Below are 15,659 nucleotides of genomic sequence, written 5' to 3' on the forward strand. Positions count from 1 at the left end.
GAGCCGAGGAGGGAAGGGGAGAGAGGAGGAGAGAGGAAGCAGGGGGAGGGAGGGAGGGAGCGAGGAGCGAGAATGGGGGGGTGCCTTGGCAGAGTTAACTGCTTCGGTGCCGGCAGGAACCCGGATAATGGGAAAGGAGATAACAGCAGATGCAGAGAGGCCCTGTGGCCAAGATGGAGGCCTGGCCGGGCACCAGCGCCGACGGCAGAGATGAGGAGGAGGGAGCGCCCATGCTGGTTTCAATACTGGAGCCAGGCCCTGGCCGGGGGCAGGGTGTGAGGGAGGGGCTGGCGGGAGGGAATCCCTGGGGGGCTATTTCCCCCTCAGGATTCACAGGAGGAAGCCTGAAAAGTAATTTTGTCCTGGACTCTTTGGTGCCTGAAACTGGGGCAAAGGAAAGGGGGGGAGCGGGAGGAGGAAGGGCTGCAGGGTAGGAGAGAGAACATTCTCTGCACCCCTGACTCGGGATCTTGTCCCCAGGGCCCCCAAGTCTTCAACATTGGCTGTCTTCGCTCCAGCCCTGCCCGCTCCCCTGAGGCAGCGGCCCCACCTCACCCCCTTACCTGGCTCTCTGAGATACACGCCTCATAATAGTCCAGGATGTCTGTCACCAGAACAGAGCTGAGTTACCCTCCCCCACCCCCGCCTCCCGGGCCACCCCTGCCACCATCTCTGGCCTCCTTCTGTCCGGTGAGGGAGGAGCTCCTCCAGCCAGGGCTGCTGGACTTTGATGGGGGACAGTCAGGACGACCGACCCCTGCTTGGACCAAGGGGACCAGCCCCCGGGTTTGGGCATTGCCCTCACAGGCCCAGGCCAGCCCTTTCCAAACACTGCCCCTCAGATGATTGGGGCTACTCACCCAGCAAGGCCTGGAAGAGGTCACTGTGCAGCACGGTGAGGAGAGGGGGTGCCCACCGCAGTAGTGGGGGGGCCAGGAGCCAGAGGGCTGACCGGGGAGCTGGAGAATAATGGGGGTGGGGTTGGGACAGGGAAGAGACAGAGGGACCAAGACATTCACCTTCCCCAGCCTGTGCCTTTTCACCCCAGATTCTGTGGGAAGGTTCAGGAGAAGGGTCCCCAAATCCCAGTCCCCGCCCCCACCAGCTCAAGCCCCCAGGCCTTTCGTTTTTCACCTCTGGGTCCCTCGGACATCTCTCTCTTCTGTCACTTTAATCTCCCTAATCCGCAGGGTTGGAGCTGAGCTGCCTTCTCCCCACCCAGTTCCAGCTGTTAGCCTAAGGAGGCAGTCTTATCTCCTCCTGGAACTTCGCACCCTGGCCTCTCTCCCCAGAGCCACGGAGCCATGGATGAGAGTTTGCTACACTTTTTGAGGGGAGGAGGGAAGGGCCCCCCCCCAAGGAGGCTCCAGCCACCCCAAAGGAGAGGAAGCTGAGCCCAGATCTTTCCTTGGGGGGGGGGGTTCCCAGTAAGGATGGCAGAGAGGGGGTATGAGTTACCCAGGACTCCTCGGCCCAGGGCTAGAGAAGTGGGGGCTGGGGGACGTGAGCACCCCTACAGCTCCTCACAGGCTGGGAAGCAACCAGAATGCCAGCCGTCTAGCCTGGGCACATGGTCTCAGGAACAAGGGCAGACAGAGACAGGCGTTCAGGAAGGTCTCAGAGGCCCTCAAGGGGAGGCAGCGAATTGGCAGAGGGGAGGGGACGGTCCTACGCTGAAAATTCAGGTGTTTCCAAAGTTAGTGACAGCTCCTAGGTCTCAGGAGAAATGTGCTTGGGACACTCGCCCTGCAGCTGGAGCCCCCCACCCCACCGTGTCCCTGCCTTTCGTGTGGGTGGAGACGGATTTCACAAGGGACCCCAATGGGTCGTCTTTCCGTGCCTCTGCCTCTGGCATCTATCGTAAGCTTCTTCCTTCCCACCTCTCCCTTCCAACTCCACCTGGGAAGTCCTCCTTTCCGTCTACCCTCCATCCCTCTGGCTGCGGTCGCCTAAGCCTCTCCCTCTTCCGTCCCAGCCGGTCCCATCACCCCTCCCACACTCTAGGTGGGACAGGCGGGACCAGGCGTTTGGGGGAGGCGGGGACGTTCGGAGACCGCCCTAGGTCAACCAGAATACAGAGGCCGAGGGCGCGCCGGAACTACAGCTCCCGGCATGCCCCGAGGCCGGAAGCCCCGCCCGCCCACCTCGCGGTGCATTGTGGAGCAAGAGTCAAGACTAGGTGGGGGCGCCCAGACTCTGGCAGACGGGACCGCGGCGCTAGTTCCGCGCTCGAGGCGGCGGCGGCTCGAGCGGTTCGAAGATGCAGGCGGTACGGACGGCCCCGATCGTGGGGCAGCAGCTGCGGAGGTTGGGGGTCGGAAGGTGTGTGTCCGACAGAAGGGATGGAGTGGGGGTGGCCTCGGACCTGGGGACCGGACCGGGACTGAAACCCCCGCTCCCCAACAGCTCGTGGCCCCGTGCGCTCCTGGGGCAGTCCCCGCTCGGCCTGGCCCGGCGACCCTATGCCAGTGGGGCGACTCAGGTGAGTGACGGCGGCCTGGGGCGCGGCGTGTGGGAGTGGGGGTCCGCCCCGGCGTCCCCTTCCCCGCCGCCGGCAGGGGTCTCCCTCTCCACCCTGGTCACCTGCCGCCGAAAGTAGGGGAAAGGTCAGGCCAGGGTGCCCTGGTGATGGAATTGGGGGAAAGGTCGCCGCACCCGCCCGACGCCGCCACCCAGCTGTCCCCCTGGACTCTCCTTGGCATCTCGGAAGCCCCTTCCCGGCCTCGCTAACTAAACGTCTCCCCAGGCGGTTCTGGAGAAGTCAGATCCCCTTTCCCCTGAGGCTTCGACCCAGGAGAAGCAGGCCAAGGCGGTAGGTGGCCCCCAGGCCGGGAGTTGCTAAGCCAGGGGCTCACCCACCGCGGACAGCTCCCTGAAACCCCCTTCTCCCTGCGCAGGAATCGAAGTCCTTTGCAGCCGGGATGTTTCGGGGCCAGCTCACCACCGACCAGGTGTTCCCTTACCCCTCTGGTAAGGGGTAGTCACAGCTGGGTGGGGCAAGGCAGCTTCCCTTGACCGCCTGGGCGGCCTGACCAGCCTGTCCTTCCCCACCCCCACAGTGCTCAACGAGGAGCAGACACAGTTTCTCAAAGAGCTGGTGGGGCCTGTGTCCCGTTTCTTTGAGGTGAGGAGTGACTGGGGCGGGGGAATTGATAGCTTGGTTCCTGATGGGGTGGGAGAGGTGTTCAGCAGTTTAAAAGGAGCTTGGTGGCGTCTGGTGACTCAGTCAATTGGGCCTCCAGCTCTTGGTCTCAGCTCTGGTCGTGATGTCTCAATTCGTGGGTCCTGGCCCTGCCTCAGGCTCTGAGCTGACCGGGTAGAACCTGCTTGGGATTCTCTTTCCCGGTCTCTGTCCCTCCCCCCACTTGCTCTCTCTCAACATAAATAAACTTAAGAAAATTTTGGAAAAGAAAAAAAAAAAAAAAGGAGCGTGGATGCATCCTGTGCCCACCCTCCCCAGGAGGTCAACGATCCTGCCAAGAACGACATGATGGAGGAGGTGGAGGAGACCACTATACAGGGTCTCAAGGAGCTGGGGGCCTTTGGTCTGCAAGTGCCCAGCGAACTGGGCGGCGTGGGCCTCTGTAACACCCAGGTGAGGGGGGTCCCCTCGGTCACTCCCAGCATCCCAGTCTACCCCAGCTTTGCCGTGATTAAGTTCCTTGCTCACCTGACCCAAGGCTCAGGTCCACCAAATACCTGCCCGTGTTGACCCTCCCAGGATGCACATACCTGTCCCAAACAAATCACCAAACTGGACACAGTCCCTTAGGGCTGTGGACTTCTCCCAGGCTCACAAGTCCTAATGGCAGAGACTGACAATAGGTTAGGAAGCCTCTCTCCCAAGAGCTGGGGAGACACCGGTGTCCCTCTCTATCACGGTGACGTTTTGGCTCTCTAGTCACAGTGTGGGCTGCCCAGGTCAGGCCCTGCCTGTGGCCCACACTTCCCTGCTACGGCCCCATGCAGCCAGTAATAGCCCCGGATGCCTGCTTTTCCCCGCAGTACGCCCGCTTAGTGGAGATCGTGGGCACTCATGACCTTGGCGTGGGCATCACCCTGGGGGCCCATCAGAGCATCGGATTCAAAGGCATCCTGCTCTTTGGCACAAAGGCTCAGAAAGAAAAGTACCTCCCCAAACTGGCATCTGGTGAGGCAGCCCCGAGAGACCCAGGGACTGGGGGCATCCTGGGCCAGTGGTACTAAGGTCACCACACAGCTGGGTGGGTCGGTTGGGCAAGATTCTGGGAAGGTATCAGTGTGCTGGTCGGGAAATGTGAAGAAGGTGAACGGGATGCCAGAGATGTTAAGAAGGAGTTGTGTGTGTGTGTGTGTGTGTGTGTGTGTTGGGGAGGGAAAGGTGCAGTGAGGGGCCTCTGATGCCCATCAGGACCCCGTTTAAAGGCACTGTCTACCTCCAGGGGAGACCATAGCTGCTTTCTGTCTAACCGAGCCCTCCAGTGGGTCGGATGCAGCCTCCATCCGGAGTTCGGCTGTGCCCAGCCCCTGTGGAAAATATTACACCCTCAATGGAAGCAAGATTTGGATCAGGCAATCTTCCCGTTTCTTTCCTCCTGTCCACCTCCACCCAGCTCCCGGCCCCCACTGTTCTGTCCTGTCCTCCGCACCCTGACTGGCCCTCCTTTGTCCACAGTAACGGGGGCCTGGCAGATATCTTCACAGTCTTTGCCAAGACACCAGTTACAGATGCAGCCACGGGGGCCGTGAAAGAGAAGATCACAGCTTTTGTGGTGGAAAGGAGCTTTGGAGGTGTTACCCAGTGAGTGGGTTTGGGGAGGAAGGAAAAGGTCAGGCCAGGTTTGGGGGCAGCACAGAGCAGACGGCATCACAGGTCACCCCGGGGACGTGTGCAAAACCCAAAGAGCTAGATGGCACGTTCTCTTTGGGACCAATCTGCACAGAACCAACATAAAGGTCCGGCTCCTGCAACCAGCGAGCCCGGCATCCGGTGGGCTACATAGCCAGGCATCCTTCCCCTCCGGGCAGGCAGGGACAGTTGCCCGCACCCTCCCACGCCCTTTCCTGGCCGATGTAATTCCTCCTTGGCTGGCAACAAATGCCCCCCCCCCCACCCCCGCGACCTGTTGAGCACACCTCTGCTTCTCCACCCCACCCTGTCACAGCGGGCCCCCGGAGAAGAAGATGGGCATCAAGGCCTCAAACACGGCAGAGGTGTACTTTGACGGAGTACGGGTGCCGGCAGAAAACGTGCTGGGCGAGGTAGGGGGTGGCTTCAAGGTCGCCATGCACATTCTCAACAACGGAAGGTTCGGCATGGCCGCGGCCCTTGCAGGCACCATGAAGGGCATCATCGCTAAGGCGGTGAGTACCATGCCTGGACAGAAGCCACACGGTCCCCCTTCCCATGTGGCCCTGTCCCCTTGAGGGTATTCCGTCCCCCCAGAAACCCCTCCCATGCTGGCAGCTCCCAGGCCTGATGGCTCAGGTCTGTGTCCAACCCAGCCCCTCTGCCGGAGGGGGGGCGGGGGCACTGGGTTAACCACGGTGGGACCCGTGTGCCTTCTTCCAGGTGGATCATGCTACGAATCGTACCCAGTTTGGGGATAAAATTCACAACTTTGGGCTGATCCAGGAGAAGCTGGCCCGGATGGCTATACTGCACTACGTGACTGAGGTGAGAGTCTTCCCGCGCCGCGCTCCCCAGAGCCCCGGGGCCTTCTTCCCCGTCGTCGGTCGGACCACGACCCCCAGCAGCACCTGGGGCAGTGGGTCTCCAGCTTCACACCAATGCCCTAGGGGATGCGGGGAGGCGTAGTCGGCTCAGTCGCTGCACGAGGGGGAGAGCCGTGCCGTTCGGAGATGCTTCCAGAAGTAGCTGAAGTTTATTCCGTGTGCACCCCCGCCCGTACCTCTTCACCCCCTTCAAAGAAGTCAGATGCCCAGAAGCCCCCAGTGAACTGACTCGGGGGACCCAGGGTTTCACCGTGCCTGATGGGTGGAGCTAGAAGGTGAAGGCCAGGGCCACGAGGAGCTAGGGCAGACGCAGGTGGTCGGGTCGAGTCTGACGCACTGCTTTTCCTTTCCGTGTCCCCACCCCGCAACCTCAGTCCATGGCTTACATGGTGAGTGCCAACATGGACCAGGGATCCACGGACTTCCAGATAGAAGCCGCCATCAGTAAGATCTTTGGCTCGGTGAGGTCCCAGGCCCACAGGGCGGGAGAGCCCAGCGTGGGAGCTTGGCTCCAAGACCAGTCTTACAGGGCCCTTCTCTGTTCCCAGGAGGCGGCCTGGAAGGTGACCGACGAGTGCATCCAGGTCATGGGCGGCATGGGCTTCATGAAGGTACAGGCTGGCTCTGTGCCCCGGGTGGCCACGGCTGGGACGGGGGGCGGGGCAGGTGGGTGCCCCTCGGCAGGGGTGTACGTTCTGACTTCCTGTGGCAGGAGCCCGGGGTGGAGCGCGTTCTCCGAGATCTTCGCATCTTCCGGATCTTCGAAGGGACGAACGACATTCTCCGACTCTTTGTGGCTCTGCAGGGCTGTATGGTAAGAGGGAACGGGGTGGGGGCGGAGGCGTGGGAGTAGGGAGAAGAGCGTGTCCTGAGCACTAGGCCCTCTCCCCACACAGGACAAAGGAAAGGAACTCTCTGGACTCGGCAATGCTCTGAAGAATCCTTTTGGGAACGCCGGCCTTCTCTTAGGCGAGGCGGGCAAGCAGCTGAGGAGGTCAGCTCAGAGCCGGGGTGGGGCCGGTAGGGGCACGGGGCGGCCACTGACCCGTCACTCTCGCCGTCCTCTCAGGCGGGCAGGGCTGGGCAGTGGCCTGAGTCTCAGCGGCGTCATCCACCAGGAGCTGAGCCGCAGCGGGGAGCTGGTGAGTAGTCGGGCGGGCCTGAAGGAGGCGGCGGAGGGCCCGTGCGGCTGGGCTCCCTCCCCCAGCCCCTCTCCTCTCCTCTCCTCTCCTCTCGGGGCAGGTGGTGCAGGCCTTGGAGCAGTTCGCCACCGTGGTGGAGGCCAAGCTGATAAAACACAAGAAGGGGATTGTCAGTGAGTGAGATCTACCCCCCCCCCCCCCCCCCCCCCCCCCCGCTCCCTCTCCCTCCGGCTGACACCCCCCCACCCCGCCGTCCCACGTACCCGACAGATGAACAGTTTGTGCTGCAGCGTCTGGCAGACAGTGCCATTGACCTCTACACCATGGTGGTAGTGCTGTCCAGGTGAGGGGGTGGCGTGGGAGGCCTGAGCCGCAGGGGCCCCGGGTTGGGGCTCCCAGCCCAGCTGTGTGGTCTCTTCTTGCCGTGCACCAGGGCCTCGAGATCCCTGAGCGAGGGCCACCCTACAGCCCAGCACGAGAAGATGCTCTGCGACAGCTGGTGTATCGAGGTGAGGCTCGGGGTTACCGAGGGCGCGCGGGGGGCCGGAGGCGCAGGCCTGGACCTCTCCTGCCCTCTCCCCAGGCGGCCGCGCGGGTCCGGGAGACCATGACCGCTCTGCAGTCTGACCCGCAGCAACAGGAGCTCTTCCGGAACTTCAAAAGCATCTCCACGGCCTTGGTGGAGCGAGGCGGTGTGGTCACCAGCAACCCCCTCGGCTTCTGAGGACTCCCCGCCACCTGCCCGCCGGGCCCCCCCCCCCCCCCGTGCCTTCTCCCAAGCCAAAGCCCAGCCCCCTCGTTCTGCCTTAAGGAGGGCCTGGCCCCCGGGCGGCGGCTGCTCTCGGAGGCCCACTGCCTGCCTCACAAGTAAAGGTTCTCACCAGCCGTGCCTCGCTGCTGCCTCAGTTCTCTCCCTCACTGCCTGCCTCCCTCCCAAAGAAAGGAGCCAGAGGCGTGCGCAGTTGGCCTCTATTGCTTTATTTGGTGTCTTATACAGGTGACTAAATAAATAGAGTAACAAAAGTAGCTACACGGGCCCCCGAGACCGAACACCCCACCTTCCTTTGCTGTCTAGGGTGCCCAGCCCTTCCTCCTCCCAGGGTACCGCTGACCACCGCTACCCTGCACAGGACAGAGTTGGACGGACAGAGGAGGAGGTCACATTTCGGGTTGGGAAGGGCCCAGGAGATAGAGGTTCTTCGTATAAAAAGAGAAACATCTACTAAAAAAATAGTCCAAAAAACGTACGAAAGTCTACTTCGACCCCCCCCCCCAAAAGGCGTACAAAAACAGTAAAGCTAAAAATAACCCAAGGTCCCTTGCGCACCCCCGGAGGGATAGGGGAGGAACCAGGCACTGCTGGTGAGAGTCCCAGGGGCGGCCGCCTCCCAGCAGCCCACAGGCCGGGCTGAGCTGAGCCAGAGGAGTGCCAGGCACGTGACGGACGAGACCCCCGGCACAGGACAGAAGCACCAAGCGCTGACTGGACAGGCCCGCCACGTGCTCTACATAACATCCACAAAGAACTCACTGGGGTTGCCCATGGCCATGTGGAAGCTCTGGCGGCTGGCGGTCAGCTCCGGGGGCACAGAGCCCAGGTCTCTGACCGGAGGGGCCCCCGGGGGCTGCACTGCTGGAGGCACGGGGGGTGGGGGTGGGGGCACCATGACCACCATCATGGGATTGTAGGGGAGGGCCATGCCAGGGGGTGGTCCGTAGGGATGCAGCCCGGGGTGGGCTCGGAGATTGGGCGCGCCCCCCGAAGAGCCTCTGGAAGGGGGTGGGCCCCCGTCACCAGCCCCACCAGGGTCCCCGCCCCGCCGAAGGCTGCCCCCCCGGGTGGAGGGCTCGGACTCACTGCCGCTGCCGGACTTGGACTCGGGGGCCCGCTCCTCAGGCCTCCCCGTACGCCCCGCCCCCCCGTCGCTCCGTGTTGACCCACTGCTCCGGCTCCCTGTGGGGTGGAGGAGGGGAGGCCAACTGAGCCCTAGCCCAGCGGCCCCGGGTCACCCCCCCCACCCCCGCACCAGCCTCTCCTGCCTGCATCCCCCCCCGCCGCTGGCATCTAGCCGCGACTTACCCTCGCTGTGCTGGCTGCTGGCACTGCCCCCGCCGTAGGTGTAGGATGAGAGCTCATGGTAGGGTGGCGGCTGGGGGCTGTACGGGTGCGGGGCCGGGTACTGGTAGGAGAAGGTGGGCAGCAGGGGCCACGGGGTCGCCCCAGGCAGAGGGGCCAAGGTGTCCTGGTCCGAAGCCCCGCTGGAACCGTCATCGTTCAGGGACAGGTTGACCAGGTCTGGAGAGCGAGGGAGACTGGGAGTCACTGCTTCCAGTGGCCAGGACGCAAAGATGGTGAAAGGAGGGAAACCGGGCACTGCTTCCCCAGAACCATCCACGACGGGGGGGGGGGGGGGGGGGGGGGGGCGGAGACGAGGGCCTCTGACAGGAAACACCCACCCCTCTGCCGCGGTCAGGGCAGAGCTCACCCAGGGCCCCGAGTCCCACGCTCTCCTGAGACTCAGGAGACTCCGCTCCCCCCAGCACACAGCCCTGCACGTGGCGCACGGCTCGAGAGGCAGGACGCAAGTGGACGTTGGCCGGGGCGGGGCCTGACGCAGGACACACACTGCTCAAGTGACCACGGGCACCCTGGCTGGCTGTGGGCCGGAGACAGGAAGGGGCGGGGAGGGGGGCGGGGGGGGGGCACTTACAGCTCTCACAGCCGCCACTGAGGTCCCCGAACACGTAATAGCACTGCTCAGAGAAGGTGATTTTGTTCACCGTGTGTCGGATGAGGCCAGCCTTGAGCAGCCCGCTGGCGTATTTGCGGGCCTCCCGGCGCTCAGGAAAGCCTTCCACGTGATGGTAAAGCCAGTCAACTACGTCCGAGCCTGGGGGCACACGGAGCAGAAAAAGCGCTCAGGTTTTCCTCCCCGACTGCTGCGTCACCCCTGCCTGGGCCCTTCTCAGCCTGGGCCTCCTGCCCCGCCCCCCCCCACCCCTCCCCAGCACCACCTGCCCAGAGACCGGAGCTACCCAGGAAGGCGTTAGGGATGGTGATCTTGAGCCACATGCGGTCCCGAACTTCCAGTCCAGATTCGGGAGCTGCCATGGCCTTGGTCACAGACGCCATGTCTGTGTGGATGGAGAGACCCCGCCCCTCACAACCTGTCAGAGAAAGGAGGCGGCAGGGTAGGGCCCCAGCACCACTGGGAGGCCTCCCGGGGAGGGGAGAGAGGCGGGGCTGGGGGCTCACCGTCAGGCAGAGAGGACCCCGATGTCATGGTGCTCATGGACGAGGAGCCCGGATAGGCTGGGAAGGTGCCCGTCAGCGCGGCGGAGTGGGACACCCAGGCAGCGGGGTCAATGGGCTGGATGGGCTCGTCTGGGACAGAGGAGGCCCCCGAGACGGATGCTTCCCCGGCCCTCCCCGACTCAGACTCCCACCCCGCCTCCCTCCCGACCCTCCCCCACCGCCTCCCGCCACGTGGAGGCCCAACCCCGACCCCTGCTCTCTTGCCCAGGCAGCCACAGACCCTCCCGGGCGCCACTCACTCCGAGGAAGGGTGAAGTAGGCCTGGGGAGAGGGATCCCAGCACTTGGCCACCGTCAGCACGATGGGGCTGTGGGAGGGGAGAAGCGGTCAGGTGGGGGTGGCTGGCAAGGGCTCGGGAGTGTGCGGGCCCGGAACTGACGGGCTGAGGGACAGGATGGAGAAGACACCAGAGACAGAGAGACCCACCAACGCAGACCAGTCTAGAAATGCCGCTGAGTGTAAGTCCGGGAACCAGAGAGCTAACCGATGCGGTTCACGAACACGCATACACGCGTGCACACGCACACGAGGTGGGGGGACAGAATGGAGCAGTGACAGCAAGGCAGGAGAACAATGCCCTCTGGGGAGACCGAGGACAGGGCGTCGGGAGGCGCCGGCCACCTTCTAGGTCACGATCTGAGTCGGGCTCACACAGGCACCCCCACGCCACGGTTACTTGTCACGTCACACGGTCCCACCTCGCGCTCTCGGGACACGCGTGATATCACGCCCCCGCTAACCGAGACGCCGCCACCACTAGGAGAGCAGACCCAGGCCGGGCCAGCGGCTCACCCCGGCTTGTGCACGATGTCCCGCAGCACCCGCACCGCGTCGTCGTTGCTCATGTTCTCGAAGTTCACGTCGTTCACCTGGAAGCCGGGCCAGCGGGGTCAGAGGCCGCCGGGGCCCCCAACCCTACGCCCCGCCCCGGGGCCCAGGACCAGCGCACCTGCAGCAACATGTCGCCCGGCTCGATGCGCCCGTCGGCCGCCACGGCGCCCCCCTTCATGATGGAGCCGATGTAGATGCCGCCGTCGCCCCGCTCGTTGCTCTGGCCCACGATGGAGATGCCCAGGAAGTTGTACTTCTCTGCGGAGGGGGCGCGGGTGACCGGGGGCAGCCCGCCGCGCGCCCCCCGGGCCCCCGCAGACCCGGCCCCCGCCCGGGCTCCCCCGTACCCATGTTGAGCGTGACCGTGATGATGTTGAGGGACATGGTGGAGTCGGTGACGCTGCTGAAGGACGAGGCCTGTCGGGGAAACGGGGAAGGAGCCGCACTGCCTCCGATGACCCAGGGACGGGCCCTGGGGTGCTCGCTTCCTGTGCCCTCGTACCCCCTGAACCAAGGCCCCCGACTTCTCCAAGGGCCAGCTGTCCCGTGAGAGCCCCCTCACCCTCTCCAGGCGGGGCGGCCGCTGCTTCCTCCGCCGCCGGTGGCGCTTCAGGAGGCGGGAGGCGCTGCTCTGCTCCGTGGAGCTGCTGAACCTGTCGGGAGGCGGAGGTGGTCACGGGGTGGGGGGGTGGGGGAAAGGGGAGGAAGGGAGGATGGGCAGAGGAGGGATAGGAGGAGGAGGAGGAGGAGGACAGGAGGATGGGCGGTGCCCTACCTGCTCATGGTGTCGTCGTCGTCAGAGTCGCCCAGGCTGGTGCTCTCCAGCTCGCTGGTCATGAGCGTCGAGGAGCTCTCGTACCCGGCCAGGTGGCGCTCCAGCCTCGAGGGGCCGCCAGGCCTGTGGCCCCCCGCTGAGCATGAACAGGAACCTCAGGAAGCTGTCCCCCCTCCTCACTCCCACCACCGCCCTCCCCGGGGTTCCCGGAGGACCCGGCCTCGGGCCCGCCCCCCCTCACCGCCATGCTCACTGCTGTCTCTCCTGCGAGGCCGTTCCCGCCGCAGAGACACCACCGACTCCGTTTCTGTCTCGGGCTCCAGGTTTTCCCGGCTGCTGGACACGTTAGGGCTGGACGGGCAGAGACGGTTCGCAGCCCGCATCAGTGGGCTGGGGCTTCACGTCCTCGACTCCCTCCCCTGGACTCAAGGATCCCCAATCTCACTGGAAGGATGGAGGTCTGGAGTCGCCAATGCCACTGGTCCTCTCCGGCGGCAAAGGGGGTAACGGTGGCGGCGGTGGCGCCAGCTCGGTCCGAGGCTCGTGGGCTGGGGGAGCCACCTCGGGTTGGGGGTTATCCGATGACACCAGCTGAAAAGTACAAAGACGAGAAACCGGCTCGACCAGGAAGTGAGGCGTCCCAGGACGGGGAGAGGGACAGGGGGTGGGTCTGAGCGAGGACGGGGCTTGGGATGAGCAGAGAGAAAGCAGGAGCTGGCAGTACGGGCCCCAGAGGAGGCTGATGGGCCGCGGCTGGCTCTCCAAGCCGCCGAGGAAGCAAAGAGCCAGGGCCTCCAACGAGTGGGCCGGGGACACTGAGGCTCAGAGCGCCTGGCGGCGTGAGAGGGACGGCCGCTCACCCAGGACACCACCCTTCCGTTGAAGCAGGGGAGGCGGGCGCTGTCATCTGAAATCTCCTCCTTCACCACCCTGCCGAGAGAGGGCACAAAGGCCGGTGAGACTGGCCTCACCACCCCCCCAACACACCCCCAATTCAAACCTCCTGACCCGCATCCATGGAGCTCGGGGGCGCCGACTTTCTCTAGCCCTGACCCAGTCCTCTTCCCTGACGCTGAAACCCTTCGCTTGCACACCTACGGGGTCTCCCCATTCACTCCCTTTCCTTCCTTCTCTCCCCAACTCATCCTCCGGGCTCAATGCTGCTCCAAAGATTTCCTGGGGTCTGCTTCCAACTTCTCACTCGGATCTCAGAGACCGTCCTGTCCCCTTGGGTGACCCTACAGGTAGGTCTGTCTCACCTTAGGAGCCTTGCCGGCACCTCCCCCAACCCCCACCCCACTCCTCACACCCTGTCCCCAAAACCTTTGGTCCCGAAGCCTCTAGTCTCACGTTTTCCTTGCTTTTCTCTCTCTCCCTCCCTCCCAGAGAGCTCTCCAAATGGGCTACTTTTCCCCACGTGAAAACACCCGCTAGACCAAAAATGGTACCTCCTCACTAGGCGGGGCCCGCCCAGGGACAGACGAACCCCAGCCGTGACCCGCCCCCCACCCCCCACCCCGTGCTTCCCACAGGTCTCTGCACCAAGCAACCTGTCTTGCCTGACAGACCCCAAAGCCCAGCGTCAGGATGGACACGACTCGCTCCTTCTTCTCACCCACCACGTGAAATCACGGCCGCCTATTCTGTTCGGCACCCTGTCCTGGCCACACAGCAACAGACCGGACACTTGTTAAGCGTCAACAAACGTTGGTTGAATAAATACACGAACTACGAGAATCTCTACTCTCAACGGGCTCTCTCTCTCACACACACACATTCTCACCTCCAAATTCGAACAGCCTGTCTCATTAACCCTCTGGCTTAACGTGGTTCTAGAAGCCTGGATATGTGACATCTTAATCCCATTTGTTACCAATGGGACAACTCAGCCCAATCACTGTCAATCAACTTCGATACAACACAGAATGTTTTGTAACATAATTCAGTTTCGGCATAACCTAGTCTGGCAAATCACTGCGTCTTACGTCACACCATAACCTCGCTTACGGACAGGTCAGACCCGACGTTATTAACAACGGTACCAACTTACTGAAAAGCTGCTGTGCGCCACGCACCTATGTGAGATTTTCTATACTAACTACGTCAACATACTGCTAACAAACAGTAGAACCTTGATTTAAATCCCAGCCAAGTCCCAGGGGGCGCCTGGGTGGCTCGGTTGGTTGAGCATCCAACTTCGGCTCAGGTCATGATCTCACGGTTCCTGGGTTCGAGCTCCACATCGGGCTCGCTGCTGTCAGTGCAGAGCCTGCTTCAGATCCTCTGCTCCCCATCTCTTTCTCCCTCCCCCTCTTGCTCTTTCCGTCTCTCTCTCTCAAAATCAACCAATCAATCAGTCAACCCCAGGTAACTCCCAAGATAATACCGCCTTCCCAACATCCAACAAACAGTCTTTCTCGGTAGAAGCCAGTCTGTTCAGCTATCCATAGAAGCCAGACTGCCCCAGTCTAATCCAGCCTGCCTTCAAGAGCTGAAGGTGGAGGGCTCCGTCTCAAGAGCTATAAACCCAAAAGGGCTCACTGTGTACTAAAAATCCTAGTCGAGTCCAGAATGACCCAAATTACTCCAGAATAGCCCAATATATTTTAGAAACAGCCGAGAACGTCCTCACACGCAGCTGTCTGTACCAATATAGAGCGGATTATCCCTATACAGTTGCCCGTACCGGCATAGACCCCCCAAAACCCTGCTTGTCTGCCCCTGTACTGAGGCTCAATAAAAAACCAAACCCCAGCAAAAACTAACATCAACCAATACAACCCAGTAGAGACCAGGGTGGCCCAAGTTTTTCCCAAACAGTCTCATCTACCCCATGGCAGCCTAGAACATCCCAATACAGCATTCTTTGCATTAGTACATACCAGAACGTCCCCAAACAATCCTGTCTGCTCTAATGCAGTCCAAGATGTCCCAAATTGCCCCAACACAAATCAATCTATACCCGAAGATTCCACGACATCCCTCACAGCCTGTGTGCTACAGGACTGCTCGGAATACAGGATGGGTGAATTCAGCACCCCCCCAAATAAAGCACTGTGTCCCACTCTATTCCAGGATAGCCTAATCTCCCCTAATCTGGTTTAGCACAGCCCAGTCTGTCGTCCTACAGCGCCGAGCGCCCCAATCTGTCCAAGCATAACCTTGCCCGTCCTGGGATAGGCAATCTAACCCCAGCATAACACAATCTGCTCCACTAGAACCCAGAAAACCCAGTACGGCCCAGAGCAGACCTGTGCCCCTCGATATTGCCCAATCCACGCCAGCACGGCCCCCCATCGGCTGCAATCTAGGCCTCGCGCTCACCCGAAATCCTGATCCATTGACTTGAAAAAGTACTTAGCGCCCGCGGGCCGCTGCAGGACGCTCTTGAAATCGCCCAGGGTGATGCGCTCCGCGGGGACGGGAATCTTCACCAGGTACGGGGTCTCTTCTTCATCCAGGTGGTAAATCACCTTCGTCTCCCCGACACCACCGCCCCCCGCGCCGCTGCCCGCCATGGTCTCGCCCGCGCGCTCCCGGGCTCCGCCGCCCACCCAAAGGGGCGAAGCGCCCCCGCCGCGCCTGCGCACACCCGCCACCCGACGCGCGAGGCGACCAGGACCGGCCCGGCGCCGGAGAGGGGCAGCGGGGCGGAGGGCGGGGGGCAGCGGGGTGGCGGCCGAGGGAAGGGGGGACGGGCCGTAGGGCTCGACCCGAGGCCGTAGACGCCGCCGCCGCCTCCTCCTCCGCCGCGCGCCACCGCCGCCGACGTCGCGGGCGCCCTTCAGCACCCCGCCCACCTCTCCCCATGTCACGTGGTCCACGTCGGCCCGCCCTCCGCCACGTGACCTCCTCCCGGTCACGTGACCCCCGGCTCCTC

The 15,659-nt window shown here is 63.0% G+C and overlaps 2 protein-coding genes across 6 annotated transcripts; one reads left to right on the top strand and one right to left on the bottom strand.

Annotated features, from left to right (window-relative positions):
• Positions 1–2,182: 2,182 nt before the first annotated feature.
• On the top strand, positions 2,183–7,881 carry ACADVL (acyl-CoA dehydrogenase very long chain). Of its 2 annotated transcripts, none has more exons than XM_030296120.2 (20): positions 2,183–2,269; positions 2,407–2,482; positions 2,747–2,812; positions 2,898–2,970; positions 3,060–3,124; positions 3,461–3,595; positions 4,006–4,150; positions 4,422–4,551; positions 4,655–4,780; positions 5,145–5,343; positions 5,552–5,656; positions 6,090–6,176; positions 6,264–6,326; positions 6,428–6,529; positions 6,612–6,709; positions 6,785–6,857; positions 6,958–7,030; positions 7,128–7,200; positions 7,291–7,366; positions 7,441–7,746. In XM_030296120.2, the coding sequence occupies exons 4-20, from the start codon at positions 2,922–2,924 to the stop codon at positions 7,579–7,581; spliced, it is 1,740 nt and encodes a 579-aa protein (XP_030151980.1). In that variant the 5' UTR covers positions 2,183–2,269; positions 2,407–2,482; positions 2,747–2,812; positions 2,898–2,921; the 3' UTR covers positions 7,582–7,746. The 2 variants fall into 2 exon arrangements, with proteins under 2 accessions (XP_030151980.1, XP_030151981.1); XM_030296121.2 differs by having other exon boundaries at positions 2,192–2,322; positions 7,441–7,881.
• Positions 7,820–15,495, bottom strand: DVL2 (dishevelled segment polarity protein 2). 4 transcript variants are annotated; one of them, XM_030296130.1, is made up of 15 exons: positions 15,104–15,495; positions 12,640–12,709; positions 12,225–12,370; positions 12,033–12,130; positions 11,780–11,915; positions 11,567–11,657; positions 11,352–11,421; positions 11,123–11,262; positions 10,966–11,042; positions 10,413–10,480; positions 10,114–10,242; positions 9,873–10,025; positions 9,569–9,748; positions 8,938–9,153; positions 7,820–8,811 (listed from the first exon to the last, which is right to left on the bottom strand). In XM_030296130.1, the coding sequence occupies exons 1-15, from the start codon at positions 15,295–15,297 to the stop codon at positions 8,363–8,365; spliced, it is 2,217 nt and encodes a 738-aa protein (XP_030151990.1). In that variant the 5' UTR covers positions 15,298–15,495; the 3' UTR covers positions 7,820–8,362. The 4 variants fall into 4 exon arrangements, with proteins under 4 accessions (XP_030151990.1, XP_030151989.1, XP_030151992.1 ...); XM_030296129.1 differs by having other exon boundaries at positions 12,021–12,130; XM_030296132.1 differs by having other exon boundaries at positions 9,894–10,025; positions 15,104–15,493.
• Between the last annotated feature and the right edge of the window lie 164 nt (positions 15,496–15,659).

Source organism: Lynx canadensis, chromosome E1 (genome assembly GCF_007474595.2).
Source record: "Lynx canadensis isolate LIC74 chromosome E1, mLynCan4.pri.v2, whole genome shotgun sequence".
In the NCBI taxonomy this organism is placed as follows: Eukaryota; Metazoa; Chordata; class Mammalia; order Carnivora; family Felidae; genus Lynx; species Lynx canadensis.

Excerpts from the sequence above, each read along its gene's own strand:
- ACADVL (XM_030296121.2), top strand. The coding sequence starts at position 2,261 with ATGCAGGCGGTACGGACGGCCCCGATCGTGGGGCAGCAGCTGCGGAGG. Across the intron at positions 6,177-6,263 it reads TCAGTAAGATCTTTGGCTCG|GAGGCGGCCTGGAAGGTGAC; the intron begins GTGAGGTCCCAG and ends CTCTGTTCCCAG. Across the intron at positions 6,858-6,957 it reads TGAGCCGCAGCGGGGAGCTG|GTGGTGCAGGCCTTGGAGCA; the intron begins GTGAGTAGTCGG and ends CTCTCGGGGCAG.
- DVL2 (XM_030296129.1), bottom strand. The coding sequence starts at position 15,297 with ATGGCGGGCAGCGGCGCGGGGGGCGGTGGTGTCGGGGAGACGAAGGTG. Across the intron at positions 11,263-11,351 it reads CACGGTCACGCTCAACATGG|AGAAGTACAACTTCCTGGGC; the intron begins GTACGGGGGAGC and ends CCCCCTCCGCAG. Across the intron at positions 9,749-9,872 it reads TAGCTCCGGTCTCTGGGCAG|GCTCGGACGTAGTTGACTGG; the intron begins GTGGTGCTGGGG and ends GTGTGCCCCCAG.